The sequence below is a fragment of the Tupaia chinensis genome, unplaced genomic scaffold (genome assembly GCF_000334495.1).
Source record: "Tupaia chinensis unplaced genomic scaffold, TupChi_1.0 Scaffold000099_1, whole genome shotgun sequence".
In the NCBI taxonomy this organism is placed as follows: Eukaryota; Metazoa; Chordata; class Mammalia; order Scandentia; family Tupaiidae; genus Tupaia; species Tupaia belangeri.
This window is the reverse complement of record NW_006159563.1, coordinates 1,321,538-1,342,287: the sequence shown is the minus strand read 5'-3', so window position 1 is coordinate 1,342,287 and position 20,750 is coordinate 1,321,538. Positions and strand designations below refer to the sequence as shown.

The 20,750-nt window shown below is 35.8% G+C and overlaps 1 protein-coding gene across 1 annotated transcript in view; it reads left to right on the top strand.

The window, feature by feature from the left end:
• The window catches only part of XRCC4 (X-ray repair cross complementing 4), a 287,206-nt gene that overhangs the window by 172,999 nt on the left and 93,457 nt on the right, over positions 1-20,750 (top strand). The window contains exon 7 of the mRNA XM_006143484.3: positions 2,835-2,982. Coding sequence (XP_006143546.1) covers positions 2,835-2,982 — 148 coding nt within the window. The remainder of the gene's footprint in view (positions 1-2,834; positions 2,983-20,750) is intronic.

The window sequence follows — 20,750 nt, the reverse complement described above, 5'->3', positions numbered from 1 at the left end:
CAGGAATGATTATTTTTTTTCCCCCTGGTATCAAACAAAATCAGTTGTCTAGAATTCAGAGCTGGATACAGAAGATATAAAGACTTTAACATACGGCATCATCTTTAAGACTAAGTAGGCCTCTTTAGATTTTGTAACGTATTCATAAAATAATGACAAGTATCTGAAATATTTTAATCCATCTGTTTATCTCAGTACCATTAGTTTCACTCATGATCCCATATTCAGTATTTATCAAGCTAGTTTATTTGCCTTGCTTTTATCAATAAATACACATTTTTGTCATTCAATATACTAGTTAGTAAATTCTCATTTTTTATTGAAATATGAGAACAGGTGCTAGCAAATGGCATAGTGTAATGTTACTGGACTCCCACATGGCTGACCACTGTTTGGGTCCCAGACCAAGAAGCTTGAAAACCACACCAGGTGCTGATGTGTGCATGCCCAACATCCCAAGAGGAGAATGGCAGAGGACCAACTGCAGCATGGCCATCTCCCTGGGATAATTTTTCATTTTCCCTCTCACTGTCTCTGTCTCTCTCCAACAAGCACATACTCCCTAAAGCAAAAAACCTCTTAAAAAAGAAAGAAATATGAGTAACAAACTGCCTGTAGTAGCCATCAGCAGTATGGGTGTTTTATAACATTAAATTGCTCCTGATCTGTGTATTCTTGATTAGATGCTAGAAACACTTATGTTATAGGTCATCCTAACACATATTTAGTTACATTACAATAGTTTATTATGATCAGTGGTTTATGTATATACAGTATATATCATTGTGGAGTACAGCAGTGGTTTTTCAAAGCATACATACAGTGTATACTAATCAAATCAAGGATATAAACATTCATCTTCTTCACTATTGAACATTATGTTATGTTGTGCACATTTGATAATAGTCCTAGTAATTTTTCTTTTATGCGAGTATTAAATTGTCAATATTTTTCACTCTGTTGTAGTACACTATTCTGTAATGTCTTCTCCTTATTTACATGCATTCTTATGTCATTATTTTTTTCCCACATGATCTCCCCTCTTCATGCAAATTCTAATAGCTACCATTACTCTCTATTTCTATGCTTTCAAGACCATCAGTTTCTGTTTTAGAGTGTAGACATTCAGAATATTTTGGGACGGTACATATAGTATTTGTCTTTCATAGCCTGGCTTGTTTCACTTAGCAGTATAACTTCCAGGTTCATCCACTCTGTGTCAAATGACAGGATTTTCTTGTACGTTATGGCTGAGTCATATTCCATTGTGTATATATGCCACATTTACCAAATCCATTCATCATTTAGTGGGCACTTAGGTTGATTGCATGGTTTAATATTGTGAATAATGTTGCAATAAATATGAATGCGCAAATGTCTCATTGGACAGAGTGATTTCCTGTCCTTTGAATATATGTATATATGAAATAGTGGGATTACTGAGTCATATGGTAGTTCTATCTTTCGATTTTTGAGGAACCTCTATATAATTTTACATGATGGCTATACTAATTTACATTCACATTAACAGTACATGAGGGTTCTGTTTTCTCTCCAGCACTTTTGTTCTTTTGATTATAGACATTCTTGTTATTAAAGGAATTTATTTTTTTTAAGTATTTTCAGCCATCTATCTCCTCTCATGAGATTTTTTTTCATTGCTGAGGTTTTTTCTTTAAATGAGATGAAACCTGGTCTCTGGTTACTTTTAAATGTTATGTGCTACAAAAAAAGTTTACGAACAAATAGAATATTCTAAAGTCCTAATAATAGAGATATCATGGCTTTATTTACCAATAAAAAAGGGTCCCTTTTATTTTACAGAACAAGTATTACATAGGGGATTATATTGTGTATTGGATGAATGAATGAATGGATGAATTGATATTCTAAACTCCCCTTAAGCTCTTTGGAACTAAGTTTTTGTTTTGTTTTGTTTTGTTTTGTTTCATTTTGTTTTTTGAGAGTTTTTTGCTATAGGGCAAGTGCACTTGCTAGAAAGGCAGAGTCAGAGAGACAGAAAGCAAGAAATCACCCCCCCCCCAGAGGGGATGGCCACGCCACAATCCCTTCCCCTCCATTCTAGTCTCAGGATCTTGGATACGCACGCACATGCGTCCGGTGTGAGTTTAAGCCACTGGGTCTGGGACTTGAACTGCGGTCGACTACATGGGAGTCCAGTGACATAGCCATTACACCAACTGCTAGTCCCAGAAACTAAGTTTTTAATAGTGAATAAAAGGATGTAAATCAAGTATGTTGCTTCTGTTTTATGTGTATCAAACACTTTAATGCATTAAGGGCTTAACTACATTAGAGACATCTGTTATTACTATCTTACATTTATCTTGTATTTATTCTTTACTCTCTGAGTCACTAACAGAAGTCCCCATTCCTGTTGGTGATTACTGTATAATATTAACTTGGTTCATAACATTCCTATAGCAGGTTTTGTTGTTGGTTTTGTCCTGTTTTGTTTTGTTTTGTTTTCTCCCATGCACCTTTTGTAGGTCCTCAATGCCTCTATTTTGTTCTAGCACTGAGAGATTAAATTATGCTAACAATGCATTTGAAAGGGTTGTTTGTTGACTAGCACAGATAAAGACCATTCTGAATAAATTATTCCCTATGTGCAATATACATAATATTTTCTGTTGGCAGTAAAGCGTGATAAACCATATAACTGGCTTGCTTCACCAAATCTGTGTAGAGGTTTGAGGAAGTAGTTTTGCTGTCTTGTTAGTTGTTATGTCAATACCGAAGCAGCAAGTTGATAACTGTACTCACCAATTATATAGATAAGCTTGTTGAGTTACTTTCTGATCTCCTTCTAGCCACGGAAAGAAAAGAAGATTCCATTATTTCAAGTCCTGATGTCATCGATATTGCACCAAGTAGAAAGAGGAGGCAGCGAATGCTAAAAAATCTTGGGACAGAACCTAAAATTGCTCCTCAGGAATCTCAACTGCAAGAAAAGGAAAAGTAAGTCATTTTATGCATTACCACAGCATGGCATGATTTCAGAAAATCTAATTTATAATCTTCAAAAGCATATTTTAATTTGTGAATTAATTATATTTAAGAACAAAAATTATGATTTGGGAAATTAAAAAATGTTTAACTATATTTTCTCTTGGTATTTACTTAAGACCTATTAATATTTACAGTAGAAAAACTAAAAATATAAGCAAAAGTTTTTCCTTGTGTTTTTTAATAAATTAATTAGAAATGACATGTAGGATACTAAAAATATTAAGATCCAGCTTGTTTTCAATAAAGTGTTTCAATCTAATTTACTGCTTTAAAGAGATCCATATAACATTCAAATTAGCAACTTCATTTGGTTATGCTTGGTACTTTTTAAAGTAAAATGACTCTCTTAGTTATCTGTTTATTTCTAGTAAATTTTGGCATTATTTACTTTATTTATACTGCATTTCACTCTTTGGTTCAGACTACTGTCCATCAGTCTATACCCCAATATTATTGTAATGAGAAGTTGGAATCATTAACATTAATTTATAGGAAAACAATGAGCATTTATAAAGAATATTACCAGGTCATTTGTGCATATAAGTCAATTGTAAATATTGTATATTGCATTAATTTTTCTTCTAAATTTTTGTTAATTTATCAGTTGTTGATCAATGTCCATATGGCAGTCTAGTGGCTTTCAAAGTGTAGAGTGAGGACCCCTGAGAGTTCCTTAAGGCCCTTTGTAGGGATCCACAAGGTCCCTTCTCTAATTCTACATCTGTCTGAGGCTGGATTTTCTTCATATCCTTCCTTTAAAATAACATGTCAGAGGTAAACGAATGAAGAAGCTAATGAAAAGCTAATGTTTCAGTCAAGGCAGACATCAAACAGATTTGCAAAACCTGAAAATAATGCCCTCTCAAGATTTTCTGTTTAGAAAATACAACGATGTTTCACATAGAATATGGTAGTCAGGCTAACTGGGTAGTGGTACAGTGGTAAATTGTGATCTCATCTAGGCCCACATGGTAAATAAAGTTTCAGGTTTTACATTCAGAGACCTCCCTGAACACACTGGGCATATTGTATGCCCATATCCAGGCTGGCTGAGGCTGTCTCCATCTCCGTCTCTATCTCTGTCTCTCACTCATGGAAAAACATTTTTTTAAAAAAATTTTTTTAAGGAAAAAACGTATTATCTATGTTATCACATACTGGACTTGTGTTATTTTAAAATGAATTATTGAGTATTTTAAAATTTCTCTAGTTTAAATTTTGAATATGAAAGATAAAATCTATATCAACAAAATGTGCAGCCCAAACTCTTGAAGTTCTCAAGAATTTTTGAAAGTGTCGAGGGGTCCCGAGAGAAAAAGGTTTTAGAATCTGTAATAGACAGTGAAGATGCAAAGGATGGCGTATAATTTATGCCTTCATGGGACTGTCAGCCTGAGGGTAGAAATTTTAGAGATTCTAAAATAAAACTAATTATTGTACTTAACAGTGGGATTATTTTGTGTTTGCCATTAGTTTTTTTATTTTTTCCATAATTAGCCTGTACTTTCCTGAATCAATAGACCACATATATAATAGTGGTCCTGTAAGGACCGTATAGTATATACCATACACCTAGGTGTGTGGTAGACTATCACATCTAGGTTTGTGTAAGTACACTCTATGATGTTCACACACCAGTGAAATTGCCTAAGGAGGCATTTCTCAAAATGTATCCCTATAAGTGAACTATAAATTCAAAATTCAAAACTCACTGTGCACACAACTTTCACTGGTTTGTGTTTATTATCTGAAATTATTCACTAGCTTATTGCCCCTTGATAGAGCTCATGGAATTCAAGGCATAGTATGATCTCTTTTACATATTTCCAATTAACAAACGTAAAATAGCCAAACTATTCCTGTAGATTAATAGGGGAAGAAATAAAATTATAAGCAATTTGGGATATTCAGAAACCTCTGTACTTCATTTAATCAGTAAACAAGTAAGTAATGGGTATCAGTTATATGTGAGGCATAATATTGAGTACTGAGGATTCAATGCTTGGGAGTAGAAAATAGAGACAGTATATATCCTCATGGAACTTTTTGTTTAATTGTTTTATCTGATAAAGATTTCAAGTGTGAAAAGCAAGAAGTATTATTAGTTGAGTTGCATGTATTATTGGGTCTTGGAAAAGTCATGACATGTTTTTTTCCATGTTTTCCTATGCAAAAGTGCATCATGGCTTTTCTGATGACCCTATATATAATACACACACATACACACACATATATATGAATGATATGTTATTAGAGCTGCATTGTAGACCTTTTATTCTAAATGAACTAAATGTAAGGTTTTGAGGTTACTAGCAGTTTCTGAGTACAATCTTGCTTAAACAGGATGAAAATAAGTTAGACACTGAATCAAGACTAAATATTTTTATTTAGATTTCTAATAAAGGCAATATGTTTGTTTCTATAAACATACATACAATTCATTTTAGGTTCCTTTTCTTTCCACATTTACATGCTCATGCCAACGGTTATTTTCTGTACTTCTGCCATTTTAAAAATTGATGTAAACCATATCAGCTTTTTTAGTTTTTTGCTAATTATATCATCACGGGACCTTTAGACATGACTGCTTCTAAATAGAAATGAAAAACATGTTAGATGTCAGGAAGAACTTTAAAGATGAAAGTTAATTTAATTTGGCATGTATCTATTGATTGTTTAGTGGTTGATACGCTGCTTTGCAATTACTTTTGCCAAAATAAAACAGAAAGTTAAATTATTATTTCACTCTATTTTTGTATATTTCAGGATATATTTTCCATTTTGAATATATGGGATTTGAATTTTATGGCTTTTAAAACTTTAAGGGTGGGGGTGGGTCCTATGGCACAGTACAGACTGCTCAATCCCTCATGGCCCAACTGTGGTTTCAATCTTGGACCTAGTGACTTGTAAAATATGCTGGGAACATGTGCATGTGTGTCCAAAGTTCTATAAAAATGGAGAATGGGAGAATAAGCATTGTAGTATAAACGCACACCGTTAGAGAAGTGGTCTCACTTTTTCTCTCTCCTTTTTTCTTTGGTGAATGCATGTGCCTCTGACAGTAAATAAATTAAATAAATAAATAAATAGTTTATAAACTAATTCCACTTTCTTAATCCTTGTTTTTAAAAGAATTAAGAGCAGGGCCAGCAGGTGGTATAGTAGTTAAGGAGCTGAGCTCCCATATGCCCAGCCACAGTTTGAGTCTTAGACCCCTAGCAGCTTGCTTTCTCACTTTCCCTCTATTTCTCTCTCTTTCATCTCTCTCTAGTGAGCACACATGTCCTAAGGCAAATTTAAAATAATAATAATAAATAAAAAAATTAAATAAATAGATTTTTCAAAAAGAATTAGGAGCTGCTAGAAAACAAAAACAAGCCTTTATAAAAAACAGTTCAGAAAACTTTTCGCTGCCATTACCCCCAGAGCCCATGCTGTGGATCAGGGAGCAGCAGCAGTCAGTGGGGCCACTTAAGGCAGAAGACCACTCAGGCTTCCCACTGTCTTCCAGCCAAGTCAGGTACATCCCAACTGGATCCCCTTCACTGCCATTACCCCTGGGGCCTACACTGTGGATTAGGGAGCAGCAGTAGTCAGTGAGGCCAGCTGAAGTAGAAAGACCCTCAAATCTCTAGCTGCCTTCTGCCCATCCAGAAATATATGAGATTTCATAGTTTTCTGAACTGTGCAGTGCATATAGCATCCATAGATAGTGGCAAGATTCCTTATTCCCTCTCCAATGTGAAACTTGACAGTTCAGTTCTAGGAGCACCTGGTCTCAAGAGACTGGGAAAGGAATCAATACCTAAAGGTGGCTGTATACACATTTCTATGATTGGAAGACAAGGCCCTCTACCAAGAACACATCTGAGAAGTAGGAAATTTGCAGGAATGTCAGAAATAGAGTTCACAACATTCCTGGTGACAGATGAGGAAGTCTTCTCAGGATTTGAAGGAGGAGATAGACATCATTAAAAAAAAAAAAAATCAGAACTTCTAGAAATGAAGACATTAATACAGGAAATCAAGACCTCCCTCGAAAGTATTAATAGTAGACTGGACCATACAGAAGACAGAATCTCTGAGCTAGAAGACAAAACCTTTGACTTAGATAAAGCCACCAAAAATAACAAAAAAATAATGAACAAGATGAAGACAACATATGGAAAATACTAGACACTATAAAATGCCCAAATATCCAAATGGTAGATATTCCAGAAGGTGAAGAATTGGACAAAGACATAGAAGATCTATTCCATGAAATACTTGCAGAACATTTCCTGAACATAGAGTATTCAACCATCCAGACCCAAGAAATATAAAGGACCACAAACAGAGGCAACACAAAAAAATCCTCTCCATGGCACATCATAGCTAGAATGTCAAAAGTCACAGACAAGATTCTAAAAATGGCAAGAAAGAAATGTCAAGTCACTCACAAAGGTTATTCTATTAGGCTAACTTCAGACCTCGAAACTAAAACAGTGCATGTAAGAAAAGAATGGGAAGACATATTCAAAATACTAAAAGATAAACTATTTCAACCAAAAATACTTTATCTGGCAAGATTATCCTTCAAATGGGAAGAACAAATAAAATCATTCACTGATAAAAACTGAAAGAATTCACCAATACTAGACCATCTCTTCAAGAAGTTTTGAAGGGAGTATTATATCATGAAAACTAAAGAGAAACACAGAAATAAGAAACAAAAAAAACAACTAAGAAAATGACCAACAAAATGGTAGGGACAAATCCACAAATATCAATAATAATATTGAATGTTAGTGGATAAAATTCTCCAATGAAAAGACACAAACTGGCTGAATGATTAAAAAAAAAAAACCCTCTATTTGCTGTCTACAAGAAATATGCCTCATGGATAAAGACATACATAGACTAAAAGTGAAGGGGTGGAAAAAAGATACTGCATAAAAATAGAAATTAAAAAGAGGCTGGAGTAACAATACTGATATCAGACAAAACAGGCTTTAAGACAAAAACTGTAAGGAGAAACAAAGAAGGACATTACAGAGTACTACAAGGACTATTTCACCCAGAAGATATGACATTTATAAATATCTATGCACCCAACTCAGGAGCACCCAAATACATGAAAGAAAGATTGCTAGATCTAAAGGGAGAGATAGATGGCAACATGCAAATCATTGGGAATCTCAGAATCCCACTATCTCCTTTGGACAGATCATATAAACAAAAAAATAAGCAAAGAGATATGGGATCTAAATAACACTATGAATAAAATGACTTGACAGACATCTATAGAGCTTTCTAGCCAATAAATACAAAATATACATTTTTCTCACTCCTGCATGGAACCTTTTTGAAGACTGACCACATGATAGGGCACAAAACAAGCCTTTACAAATTCAAAGGCATAGACACTATATCCATTATCTTTTCTGATCATGACAGATTTAAACTTGAAATTAATTTCAGAAAAGTCCCTAGAAAATACATAAACATATGAATACTAAACATCCTGACTTCACAACCACTGAAGAAATTAAGACTAAATCAAAAGATTCATTGAAACTAGTGATAATGAGTACACGAGTTTATATAATAATCTATGGGACACAAGGAAAGCAGATGTCAGAGGGAAGTTCATAGCCATCAGTGCACGTAAGAAAAAGATGGAAAGGTGGCAAATAGACAACCTGACAATACACCTCAGGGAACTTGAAAAACAACAACAACCAAGAAGACCAAAAAAATACCAGGAGAAAATAAATAATAAAGATTTGAGCAGAAACAAGTGAAATAGAGAATAAAAGAACTATATTGTAAATAAATGAATCCAAAAGCCATTTTTTTGAGAAAATAAACAAAAATGATACATTAATTAAACTAAGAAGAAGAGAGAAAAAAACAAGTTAAATCAAATTTGAAATGAAACAGGCAATATTACAACAGATATAATAGAACTACGAAGGATCATTAGAGAGTATTATGACTGACTATATGCCAACAAGGAAGAAAACACGGATGAGGTGGACAAATTTCTGGATACATGTAAACTGCCAAGACTGAATCAGAAAGACATAGAAAACCTAAATAAGCCAATAAGAAGTGATAAATAACCTGCCAACAAAGAAAAGCCCAGGTACCAATGATTTTACTCCTGAATTCTACAAAATTTTTAAAGAAGAGTTATGAAGGAGAGACATTATATGTCCCCACTTAATATATAATAAGTGTCTGTACTCTGTGACTGAAACTGATTGACTAAAAGATACACAAACACAAGAGATGGGTGTGAATGCCAGATGTGGTGTGTGTGGAGGAGTGGGGCCTAGGGAAGGACATGTGGAGGAGGGATACAGAGGCAGAGCATTGACGGGATGGGGAGGTGTGGTGTTATCTGCTGAATATATTTTGATCAACTGGACTGGGAAGAAATGTTCGCATATTGAAATGTTCACCTTGTAAGCTAAACAATGTGATTGAATGTATATAAACAAATTAATTAATTAATTAAAAAAAGAAGTTAACCCCCATTTCATTCAAACTGTTTCTAATGATCCAAAAGGAAGGAATCCTCCCAAATTCATTTTATGAAGTCTGCATCACAAGCGTCCCCAAAACAGACAAGGACATAACAAAAAACAAAAGACCAATGTCTCTGATGATTATAGGTGCAAAGATTCTCAGCAAGATACTAGCAAATTGTATCCAATGACACATTTAAAAGATTATGCACCATGACCAGGTAGGCTTTATTCCAGGAATGCAAGTATTGTTCAACATATGAAAAACCATAAATGTAATACACCATATTAATAGAAATAAAGATACAAAACATATGATCATATCAACTGATGCAGAAAATGGGTTTAATAAAATACAATATCCCTTCATTATTAAGACTCGGCAAAATCAGCATAAAGGGGTCATTTATCAAAACTGTAGAAGTCATATATGAAAAACCCATAGCCAACATCAAACAGAATGGAGAAAGGCTGAAAACTTTTCCAATGAAAACTGGAACACGACCAGGCTGCCCATTTTCTCCTCCCCTTTTCAGTATAGGACTGGAAGTCCTAGTAAGTGCAATCAGGCAAGAGAAACCAAAATAAAGGCATTTAAATAGGAGAAGAAGAAGTGAAATTATCTGTTTGCTGATGACATGATTGTATTATATAGAAGATACAAAAGAATCCACAAAAATACTCCTAGAAGTAATAAATTAATACAGTGAAGTGGGTACAAAATCAACATGTAGACATCTATAGCATTTCTGTACAAATACAGTCAACAGACAGAGGTAGAATTGAAGAAAGCAATTCTATTTCTAATCGCCACAAAAGAAATAGAATATCTAGGAATAAACCTAACCAAACAAGTCAAAAACCTCTCTAAGAAAAACTATGAAAAACTAAAAAAGAAACTGAAAATGACACAAAAAAGTGGGCAGACATCGCATGTTCCTGGATTAGAAGAATAAATATAATCAAAATGTCAAGCCTGCTCTGATTACTCTACAAATTTAATGCAATCCTAATCCAATTACCAGAAATATTCTTCACATATTTAGAAATAAACAATTGCAGAATTTGTCTGGAATCATAAAAGACCCATATTGCCAAAACAATACTGCTCAAGAAGAGCAGAGTAGGGACCAGCAGTTAGTGTAATGGCTATGTCACTGGACTCCCACGTAGTCGACCACGGTTCACGTCCTGGACCTGGTGGCTTAAAACTCACGCCGGGCGCGTGTGCATGCAGCCCAAGATCCCGAGAGGAGAATGGAGGAGAAGGGATTGCGGTGTGGCCAACCCCCCTGGGGGGTGATTTCTCACTTTCTATATCTCTGTCTCTCTCTGTCTGGCACGCGCACACGCCCTATAGCAAAAACCTCTCCAAAAAAAAAAAAAAAGAAGAAGAGCAGAGTAGGAGACATCTTACTCCCTGACCTTAAAAGATATTTTAAAGCTGTGAAAATTAAAACAGCATGGTATTGGCACCAAAACAGGCATGTGGGACAATGGAACAGAATAGAGACTCCAGAAATAAACCCCCAAACATACAACCAACTGATTTATGACAAAGGGCACCCCCAATCCAGTGGGGAAAAGAAAATCTCTTTAGCTAATGGTGCTTGAAAAAATGGGTATCTACCTGCAGAAAGATGAAACTGGACCTCTATCTCTGGTGAGATAGAGTTAATAAAAACCAACTCAAAATGTATCAAAGATCTAAACTTAAGACCTCACACTATAACACTGTTGGTGGAGAATGCAGGGGAAACTCTTGGAGACATCAGAGTAGGCAAGGACCTCTTAAATAAGACCCTTTAAGCACAGGCAGTAATCTTCAAATTAGACTGATGGAGTTACATCAAGTTAAAAAACTACTTAGCAACAAAACAATAGCTAGAGTGAACAGGCACTTCTCGGAATAGGAGAATATATTTGCAGACTGCTTCAGACAAGGGACTGATAACCAGAATATACAGACAACTCAAGCCCGTTACCCCCCCCACCACAAAAAAAAAAAAAAAAAAAAAAAAGATCTACCAAATTAAAAGATGGGTAAATGAACTGAATAGACACACCTGTCCAAAAAAGACATACAAGCAGCCGGGAAGTATATGAAAAAATGCTCAACATTCTCTTATCATAAGGGAGATGCAAATGAAAACCACAATGAGATAACACCTAACTCCAGTCAGAATGGCTAAGATTAAAAAAACTGATAAGTCCTGGTGAGGATGTGGTGAAAAGGGAACTCTCCTACACTGTTGGTGGGAATGTAAATTAGTACAGCCCCTGTGGAGAGCAATATAGAGGTTTCTCAAAAGCCTAGAAATTGAACTACATATCGTTCAGCAATTCCAATCCTGGATACCTACCCAAATGGTAGGAGTGCACTCAGTTGGAAAAGTGCCCATGTTTATTGCAGCACTGCTCATAATTGTTAAGACATGAAACTAATCCAAATGTCCACAAGTAGATGAATGGATTGAGAAAGTGTGTCACACATACACTATGGAAGACTACTTAGCCATAAAAAAACAAGACCCTGGCATTTGATAGAAAGTGGAAAAATAGGGAAGATTTACTGTGGAGTGGAGCAAGCCAGACTATGAAAGAGGCATTGTATGTCTCCATTTAATATATACTAAATGTCCACACTCTGTAGTGGAAACTAAAATATTGGGGGATATGGAAGTATGGAGAATGGTTGCAGATATTGGAGACAGTGCAGGAGGAGGGTGGGAGGTGAAAGAAGGTGAAAGGAAGGGAATCCAGGAGAAAAATAGAGGCAAGACATTTAATGGATACAGAGCAATGGATTGTCTATTGATAATAACGTGTATGACAGCATCTTTAACTGGACTCTGGTATGCAGTGTATTCATGCTGGGATAATTTCTTTTACTAGCTGTAGTATGTACAGTGATTGGATGTATAAATTTTTTAAAATAATTATTTATTTAATTTTATTTATTCATTCATTTATTTTAATTTGATCAGAGAAAGACACAGAGAGAGAAGGAAAGTGAGAAAGCAAGCCACCAGGTCCAGGACTAGAACCATGTGGGAGTGTCTAGTGCCTTAACTACCATGCCACCTGCTGGCCCTGGATGTGTAAAATTTTTAAAAATATATTTAAAAAAATAACCTTCAGAATAAGACATTCTCAAATACTGCTGACTATCCCTGAATATATGTTTTAAAATTAAAACTACTATCTATCTTCCTGCCTCCCTTGGCACTTTATTCCCCTGATAACTTCTCATCACAGCATATACATCAGTTAAATGAATACTCTCTAGCTTTCGTCTCTGAAGCAGATGCATAGGGTGTTATTTTGCTCCTTATGGGTGAACAGACATTGGGCTGACTACCACACTGCACCATGTCCCAAGCCCTTTTTAAACAAATTGTATGGCCTTTAGTTCCTTCAGATATTCCCATTGGGCATCTTACATATGTTTTCTCTGTTTGACTTCTCCTGCTCTGCATCCCAAGAACAAACAAACAAAAGTAGGGGAAAGGGTGATTATAGGTTCTATGGTTTAATTTCTTTTTTCCTGTTACAGGATTTAGTGCAAGTCTTTTTACCTTTCTTGAATTTTTATTTCTCATCAATAAATGAATGGATATAGCACATGATCTATAAGATCTCTCTCAGTATGTATGATTCTACCTTTATATTCATCATTTTCAAATGTAATTATGGGGCCAGCAGGTGGTGCTGGACTTTCACATGGCCAAACCCAGTTCAAGTCCCAGACCTGGTCACTTATTTTCTCACTTCCCCTCTCTCTCTCTCTTTCACTCTGTCTCTCTCTGGTCAAATTTAAATTAATTAATGAATTAATTAATTAACATAAAAATAATTCTAAAAAAAGATATGATTTAGGACTAAATTATCTGATTAGCTATTATCAGTTAATAGTCACAAAACAAAAATATGAAATATCTATCGATCAGAAAATGATTTACTTTTTAAATTTATGTGTTTATTTTTATGTATTGAGTCATCGGGAAAGTCATGATGTATTTTTGCATAAAATAACACATGAAAAGAGATCATGATTTCTGAAGACGGAATAGTTGCTCGCTGATCATGGTGCTATCTATCTATTCATTAAATCATGTTTTAAAGCCTAGACACTCTGAAATGTCATCTTCACTTTGCATGTTATTTTATACCTGTTTTGAGAGAAAACCTTGGCCTTTTTATTGCAGAAGTACATAGAAAGGATCTAAAAGGGGAGAGGTGAATGAATAAATTGGCTAAATCTAGTCATCATTATGCTACATCACTCCTTTATTTAATCCTTGTTTATACAAGAAAATTTAGCACGTTATTTAGGTTCTGCAGATTCTGTGAAGGCTATAATACAGATAATTTTCAACAGATTGCCACATAACATTTTGCAGTTTGTCTTATAAAGAAAAATTCCATCCTCATGTGGAAATAATTTTTCTCCAAATATATAAGAACATTAAGAAAATATTAACAAAAATTAGTAAGTTAAAAGTGCATTTGTGATCATCACAGTTTTTATAATTAAATATTATACAATAGTATTTTTTGGAAGTTCTAAACAAAATGTCACTTCTGATGTGTTAAAAATATTCTGTGGGACTAGTTGTGACATGGTCTTTAAGGCAGCTGGCTTCCCACAAAGCCAAATTCATAGTTTGAGTCCCAGATCCCAAAGCTTGAGAAATATGCCAGGCACGTGTGCAGGCATGCCTGAAGTCCCTAGGGGACAGCGGAGGTGAAGAGACTGCAGCATGGCCATCCACCTGGACACTGATTTCTCACTTTACCCCTCTCTCTCTCTCTCTCTCTCTCTGTCTCTTTCCCCTATAACAAAAGTTTTTTTAAATGTTGTAAGCCAAGACTGGCAGTTGGCATAATGGCTATGCCGCTGTACTCCCAAGTAGTCGACCACAGTTCGAGTCCTGAACCTGGTGGCTTAAAGTCATGCCAGGCACGTGTGCGTGTGTGCCCAAGATCCCAAGAGGAGAAGGGATTGCGCTGTGCCCCCCCCCGGGGGGGTGAGTTCTTGCTTTCTGTCTCTGTTTCCCTGTCTTTCTGGCAAGTGCACACACCCTATAGCAAAAACTTCTCAAAAAAAAAAAAAAATGTTGTCAACCACGATGGATGTAATTTTCTGAATTTGTGTAACATAAAATATATAACCATTTGGGGACCAGCAGATGCCATAATGGTTACGTTACTGGCCTCCCATGTAGTCTATTGCAGTTGGAGTCCTGGAACTGGTGGCTTAAAACTCACACTGAGTGTGTATGTGTGTGTACACAAAATCCTGAGAGGAGAATGGAGGAGAAGGGGCTGTGACATGGCCATCCTCCCTAGTAGGTGATTTCCTGCTTTCTGTCTGTCTCTCTCTCTCTCTTCAGTGAGCACACACACCCTATAGCAAAAACCTCTCTTAAAAAAAAAAAGTCATCCAAGTAGAAACTGTATTATGAGAATATTGACCCTGTTCTATTCAATAATGCCCCAAATTATTATGTATAAACTTAGTAACTTATCAAAGGTTATACAGTTAGTGATTTTAAATAATTATTTAGTAGATTAATGAATGAATGATTCTCCAGTGTTCATAAAAGAGAATCAGACAGTCTACATGGACAAATTATTTCAGCTTGCCAGATTTAGCTGTAAAACCAGTCTAACTACTACTGTGTTGTTATTGTTGTCATCTTAACCAAATGACACTACTAGTTCAGCATTAACTAGTCATTACTATTTATTGAACTGTTTTACTATATGATGTTCTTCTTTAATTTACTGAAGAAGATATCTTCTGCTTTAAAAACTTAAATGTGTGTGTGAACAAAGATATCAAGATATCCTGTTACAATAGGTCCATGTTCTTTGTTTCTTGTGTTTTTATCCATATTTAACTAGAAGAGATTAACTGACAATAAACTGTATTACACAGTTTTGTTTAGTGATGAAGAAAAGATTGCACAGGAATAGTTTTGACTGTATAGCTCATATGACCAAGCATATTAACTATCATTTCTCATTAAATTCATCCAGGAAGCCTGATTAATTCATTCTTCTTGATTCTGAGTCCCTGCAGAATTGTAAACATTTTTCAGTTTCTTATTGTCTTAATCCCTCCCTCTCTGATGATAGCATCTCAGTAGAGAGTAGAGTTTGTATTCATTGTACGCAGGGAGGGCCTTACAGTAAATACAGTCTTTGCACTATTGCTGGGGGTATGTGAAAGCTGTAAACAAAGATATAATCTACTGCTGGGATTTACAGATAGGAGAAATTTGAGTATCAGGTGGAGAAGGCCAGGAGAAGCTTATTTAAAACCAGGAGGTGCAAGACCAGCAGATGGCATAATGGTTACGTCACCGGACTCCCAAGCAGTCGACTACAGTTTCGAGTCCTCGGGCCCACTGGCTTGAAACTCACATGAGGGGCATGTATGCATGTGCCCAAAGTCCCAAGAGGAGACCGGAGAAGAAAGGATTGTGGCATGACTATCCTCCCTGGGAGAGTGCTTTTTCACTTTCTCTCTCTCTGGCAAGCACATGCACCCTATATAGCAAAAATCTTTCAAAAAAGCAAGAGGTGCTCCACAGCTGAATCATGCAGCTTTGCTTCCCCTCTTAAAAGAATGAGCTCAGAAGGGCTGCTGCAGCATTCTCCAGCAGCAGACACCAGTCTTCCTGACCCTTACTTTTGTTTTTCCTTTTTCAATCCACACCCCTTCCCCTCTGGGTACCCTATCTCTTTGGCCTCAGGCAGAGGCAATTGTAGGACTATTACTTAGTTCACTATGACTAGGGAAATGCATGGTGGACACAGTTTGTTGAGAACAAAAGGATCCAATCCTGACTGTGACTTCCTTCACTTACTAGTAGTCCCTGATCTCATAAAGCTTAACCTATATAAAAGAGGACGAGCATTAATCATATCATTATGTAGATAGAGAACTGTAAGCTTTTGAAGGGTTTAGGAGAAACTCAGCAAAGAGGATGTGGCTTAAAAAATCATCATTTGAGCTATAATATGAAGAATAAAGAGGAGTGAAATAGCGGAGTAGGGAATAAAGAGTGGCACGTTAAGACAGAGGAAGCAGCCTGTGGGTCTGTGCCCAGGTGGAACGTGTAAGTGTCATGCGAGTGAAGGGTGCAAGGAACAGAGGCCAGATGAGGCCAAGGGCTACTAGGATACCAGGTAGAACAGGTTGTGTGGCCCATGTGGAGATTGCAGCCTTTCCTCAGGGAAAGGGTAGCATTCCTGTTTCTCACCTTGCAGAGGACTGTTCGTCTGTTTTTAATTTGGTTGTTTTTTGTATCTCCTACCTTTTGGTACTGCTTCTTAACTATAGAAAATTCTGGTATTTTGGGTTTCATTGCACTTTGTTAGATCTTAACAATTTAAAATGATCTAAAGCAATGTACTTAGTTTCTTTGCTAAAAAACAAACAAAACAAAACAAACAAGCAAAAAAAACCCTGTAGCTTCAAACTACTAAATGTTGTACAATTTGGGATTCTCAATAATAAAACTCATTCTCGGGACCAGCAGTTAGCGTAATGGCTATGTCACTGGACTCCCACGTAGTCGACCGCGGTTCGAGTCTCGGGCCTGGTGGCTTAAACTCACGCCGGGCGTGTGTGCGTGCGTGCCCAAGATCCCGAGAAGAGAATAGAGGAGAGGGGATTCCCGCGTGGCCACCCCCCTGGGGGGTGATTTCTTGCTTTCTGTCTCTCTGTCTTTCTCTGTCGGTCTGGTGAGCGCACACGCCCTATAGCAAAAACCTCTCAAAAAAATAAAAAATAAAATAAAAAATAAAACTCATTCTTTTGAAACACAGGAAACAAGAAAATTGAGAACATACTGAAACTTGTAGAGTGCTCACAGGGCTGATAGCTGAAATTGGCATGTGTTAGTAGTCCTGAGGTACAGAATCATACTGCCATTTTGCCTTCTTTTTGATAAATACAAGTGCCTTTTTTCAGAAAGATCTTTATATCTTGGATGATGTCCTATTTTTAGTAAGTTTCTGAGATCCTTGAATCTGTTATATGTTGATAAATAATTCATTTTACAAGTTTAGTGTGACTAATCCACACAATGTGATTGTACTTGGGGAACACTCATCCCATCCTGTCAACTAGCATCAACACTAAGAGTTATTATTCAACATAACCATATGCTAAATGTTTCCTGCTATTTACTGTCTTGTATCACTTAAAATTGTGATTCATAGAGTTGTCTTGTGTGTCTTTTTAATTCTGTATATTAAACAAAATGAACCATCTGACAAAAGACTACAGAAATTGTGAACTTCCTTTCATAATTATATACTTCACTAGTATCATCCATCAGAAGTCCCAAGTATAAATAAGAACACTATAAAGTTACTTTCTTTTTTTTTTGGAGAGGTTTTCACTATAGGGTGTGTGCGCTCGCCAGACAGAGAGAGACATAGAGACAGAAAGCGAGAAATCACCCCCCCGGGGGGGATGGTCACGCCGCAATCCCTTCTCTTCCATTCTCCTCTCGGGATCTTGGGCACGCACGCACACGCGCCTGGCGTGAGTTCTAAGCCACTGGGTCCAGGACGTGAACCGTGGTTGACTACGTGGGAGTCCAGTGACATAGCCATTACGCTAACTGCTGGTTCCCTATAAAGTTACTTTCTATAAAAATGTAAGACCACAATATGTATCTGTCTAAAATAGCACTATATACAGGCTTTATTAAGTACTGCACTGAAAATTTTAATGGTCATGCTTTATCATACGGTTACTACAGAATTTTTCATTTAAATTTTCTTTAAATAGAAGAGTTATTATTTTTCTAAAATCCAAAAAAAGGTGAATATAAATAGGTCCAGTTTTTTCATATCATCAAGTAAAAGTCTGTTTAATAACTTTCTTTTGGTATCACCTGAAGTCAGCAACCAGGTAGACTAGCTGGATCTAACATGTGATTGGTTAATCCATTCATTATTTACTTATTTACATAAATTATGTCAATTTCCCCAGTCTTACTAAAATTAGCAACCAGGTAATAAAATCAACCAACCAAATGCTCAAATGATTTAGTGAATTCCTTAATGCTTGACATTTCTTCAACTGTTTTAGCCCATTTCCCCCACCTGCAAATTCTGTTTTTTCTTCCTTTGTGTGTTGTTTCTCATTTCTACAGGATCAATCTATCAAAAGCAAACCGATTTTAACAGAAATCAGAGTTAGAATCTGATCAATAGCATGACAAACTGTTCAGAGAGACTTACAAATAAATACTTTGTTTTAGGCTTCAGGGCTTCAGATCTCAGGAGAGATGGTTAAGAAGAGAGATAGATCCAAGTTTCTACCAAACCAGGGAATACTATGGAGACCAATGTAAATCAGACACAGAAATACCTATTGATAGTTACAAAAACTGGAGCATACAGTTCTCCTTAGTTCTGGAGAAGAGTTTAATAGATTGATAGGAATGAAGTCCCTCCATTTCTGAGATTTAGGTAGATTGGGAAAAGAAAGTCAATGTTTTATTGAAATTAAGTGATTATGAGTTTACATTTTTTTCTTTAGAATACTATTCACAGACTTCACTCTAAAAAACTACAATATATAAAGTATCAATCTCCTAGAAAGGGTTCCATATTTAGGTAACTGAAATTACTGCATAGTATAGTTTCCATGGTTCTATAACTTATTTGACTTCAATAAATTTTCAAATATACGTAGGCATAGTATTAAAGAATTAGTACCAGGCCCAGAGATAAGAGTTCTATAGGGTATTAGTTTGGGATATGGGTTCTCAAAATTCCCGAGTATCAGTGTGTTTTAAGATATAGGAACATTTCAATGATAATTATGGAATGTTATGCATTAAAATGGATTATAAGGAAAAAATGTTGATCTGTACATAGGACCTCACTATTTTTCTGGTATGTATGTGTGATATCCCTGTCCTTCCTCTCCATTATCTTGGTATTTTGGAAACTTTGTGTGTGTCCCACTGACGAGCCTGCTGAGAGCCTCAGGGTCATTCATTTCCTAAGTGAATTCTGTTGATGTATATATCTGGACACCCCTAAAATGAGAAGTTCAGCATCATCTCAGCTACATGATAAAGCTATCGAAGTAGTTTGGGCCAAAGTACAAATAAATACTTATATTGTCTTTAGATGCTTTTACATAGTCATTGTTTTTGCAGTCTAACAAGTGAAAATATATAGGTTTACATATTTCCTGCAGGTCCACAGTCATGATTTAGTCTTTGTATATGTGCTGCCAAAGCGAGCACATGATTTAGTCTTTGTGTGATAGATATCTTCTGAAAACAGAGTTCCGACACATTGCTCAAAACCTTAAAAATATTAAATTGTAACTTTTCACAGATGTTGCTCCTTGAACTTTACTGAGGGGGTTTTAGCTGTGTGTTCTGAATCAACCTTTAAGTGGTCCAATTAAGTAATAGGGTAACTGCAGTATTTCAGATGAGTAGTGGATAGCAAAACAACACACACAGACCTTACAATAAGTTTGTGATTTAATTAAGGTTACATTCTCTTTTCACAATCATCCCTACAAGGAGCAGAAAGTTTAACATAGTCCAGTATTCCCCTATCTTCATTGCACAGCTGCCCCAAACTATTTGCTTAAGATATACATGGTCTTCGTGAACCTAGAAAAGCCCTAGCTTTGCATTTTTAGACTAGAAGCTTATACCACTTTGTCCTTGAAGAAATTATACAATCCATGCACTTTGCTTGGAGAAATAATTACAAACATTAGACTCCTCAGGATACCAAACCACTGTTACCATTTCGAACGAAGCTTTTTAGGCTCTTAAAGAATTCACTTTCTCCCAGAAAACCAAATAGAATTTAAAATAGAATATTCATTATTAATAAAGTTCTTCTTTTAATAGAGTATTGAAGAAAGTTACTTGTTTGCCTTCTAATATAATTCTCCCTATGTTCCTACTATCAATGTTATAGAGAATTAAAAATCGTATGTTTGGGCAAGAAGCATCCCATTATTAACACTTTTTTTTTTTAATGAAATGAAGGTCATTTTATTTGTTGCCTAATGATAAAAACAGAATATACTCATTCCAGAAAAACCTAAAAACACAGAAACAAAGGAATCAGCATATAGAAAACTCATAATCCCATCCACCTGGTGACCATTACCATCAACACCAAGACACTCTT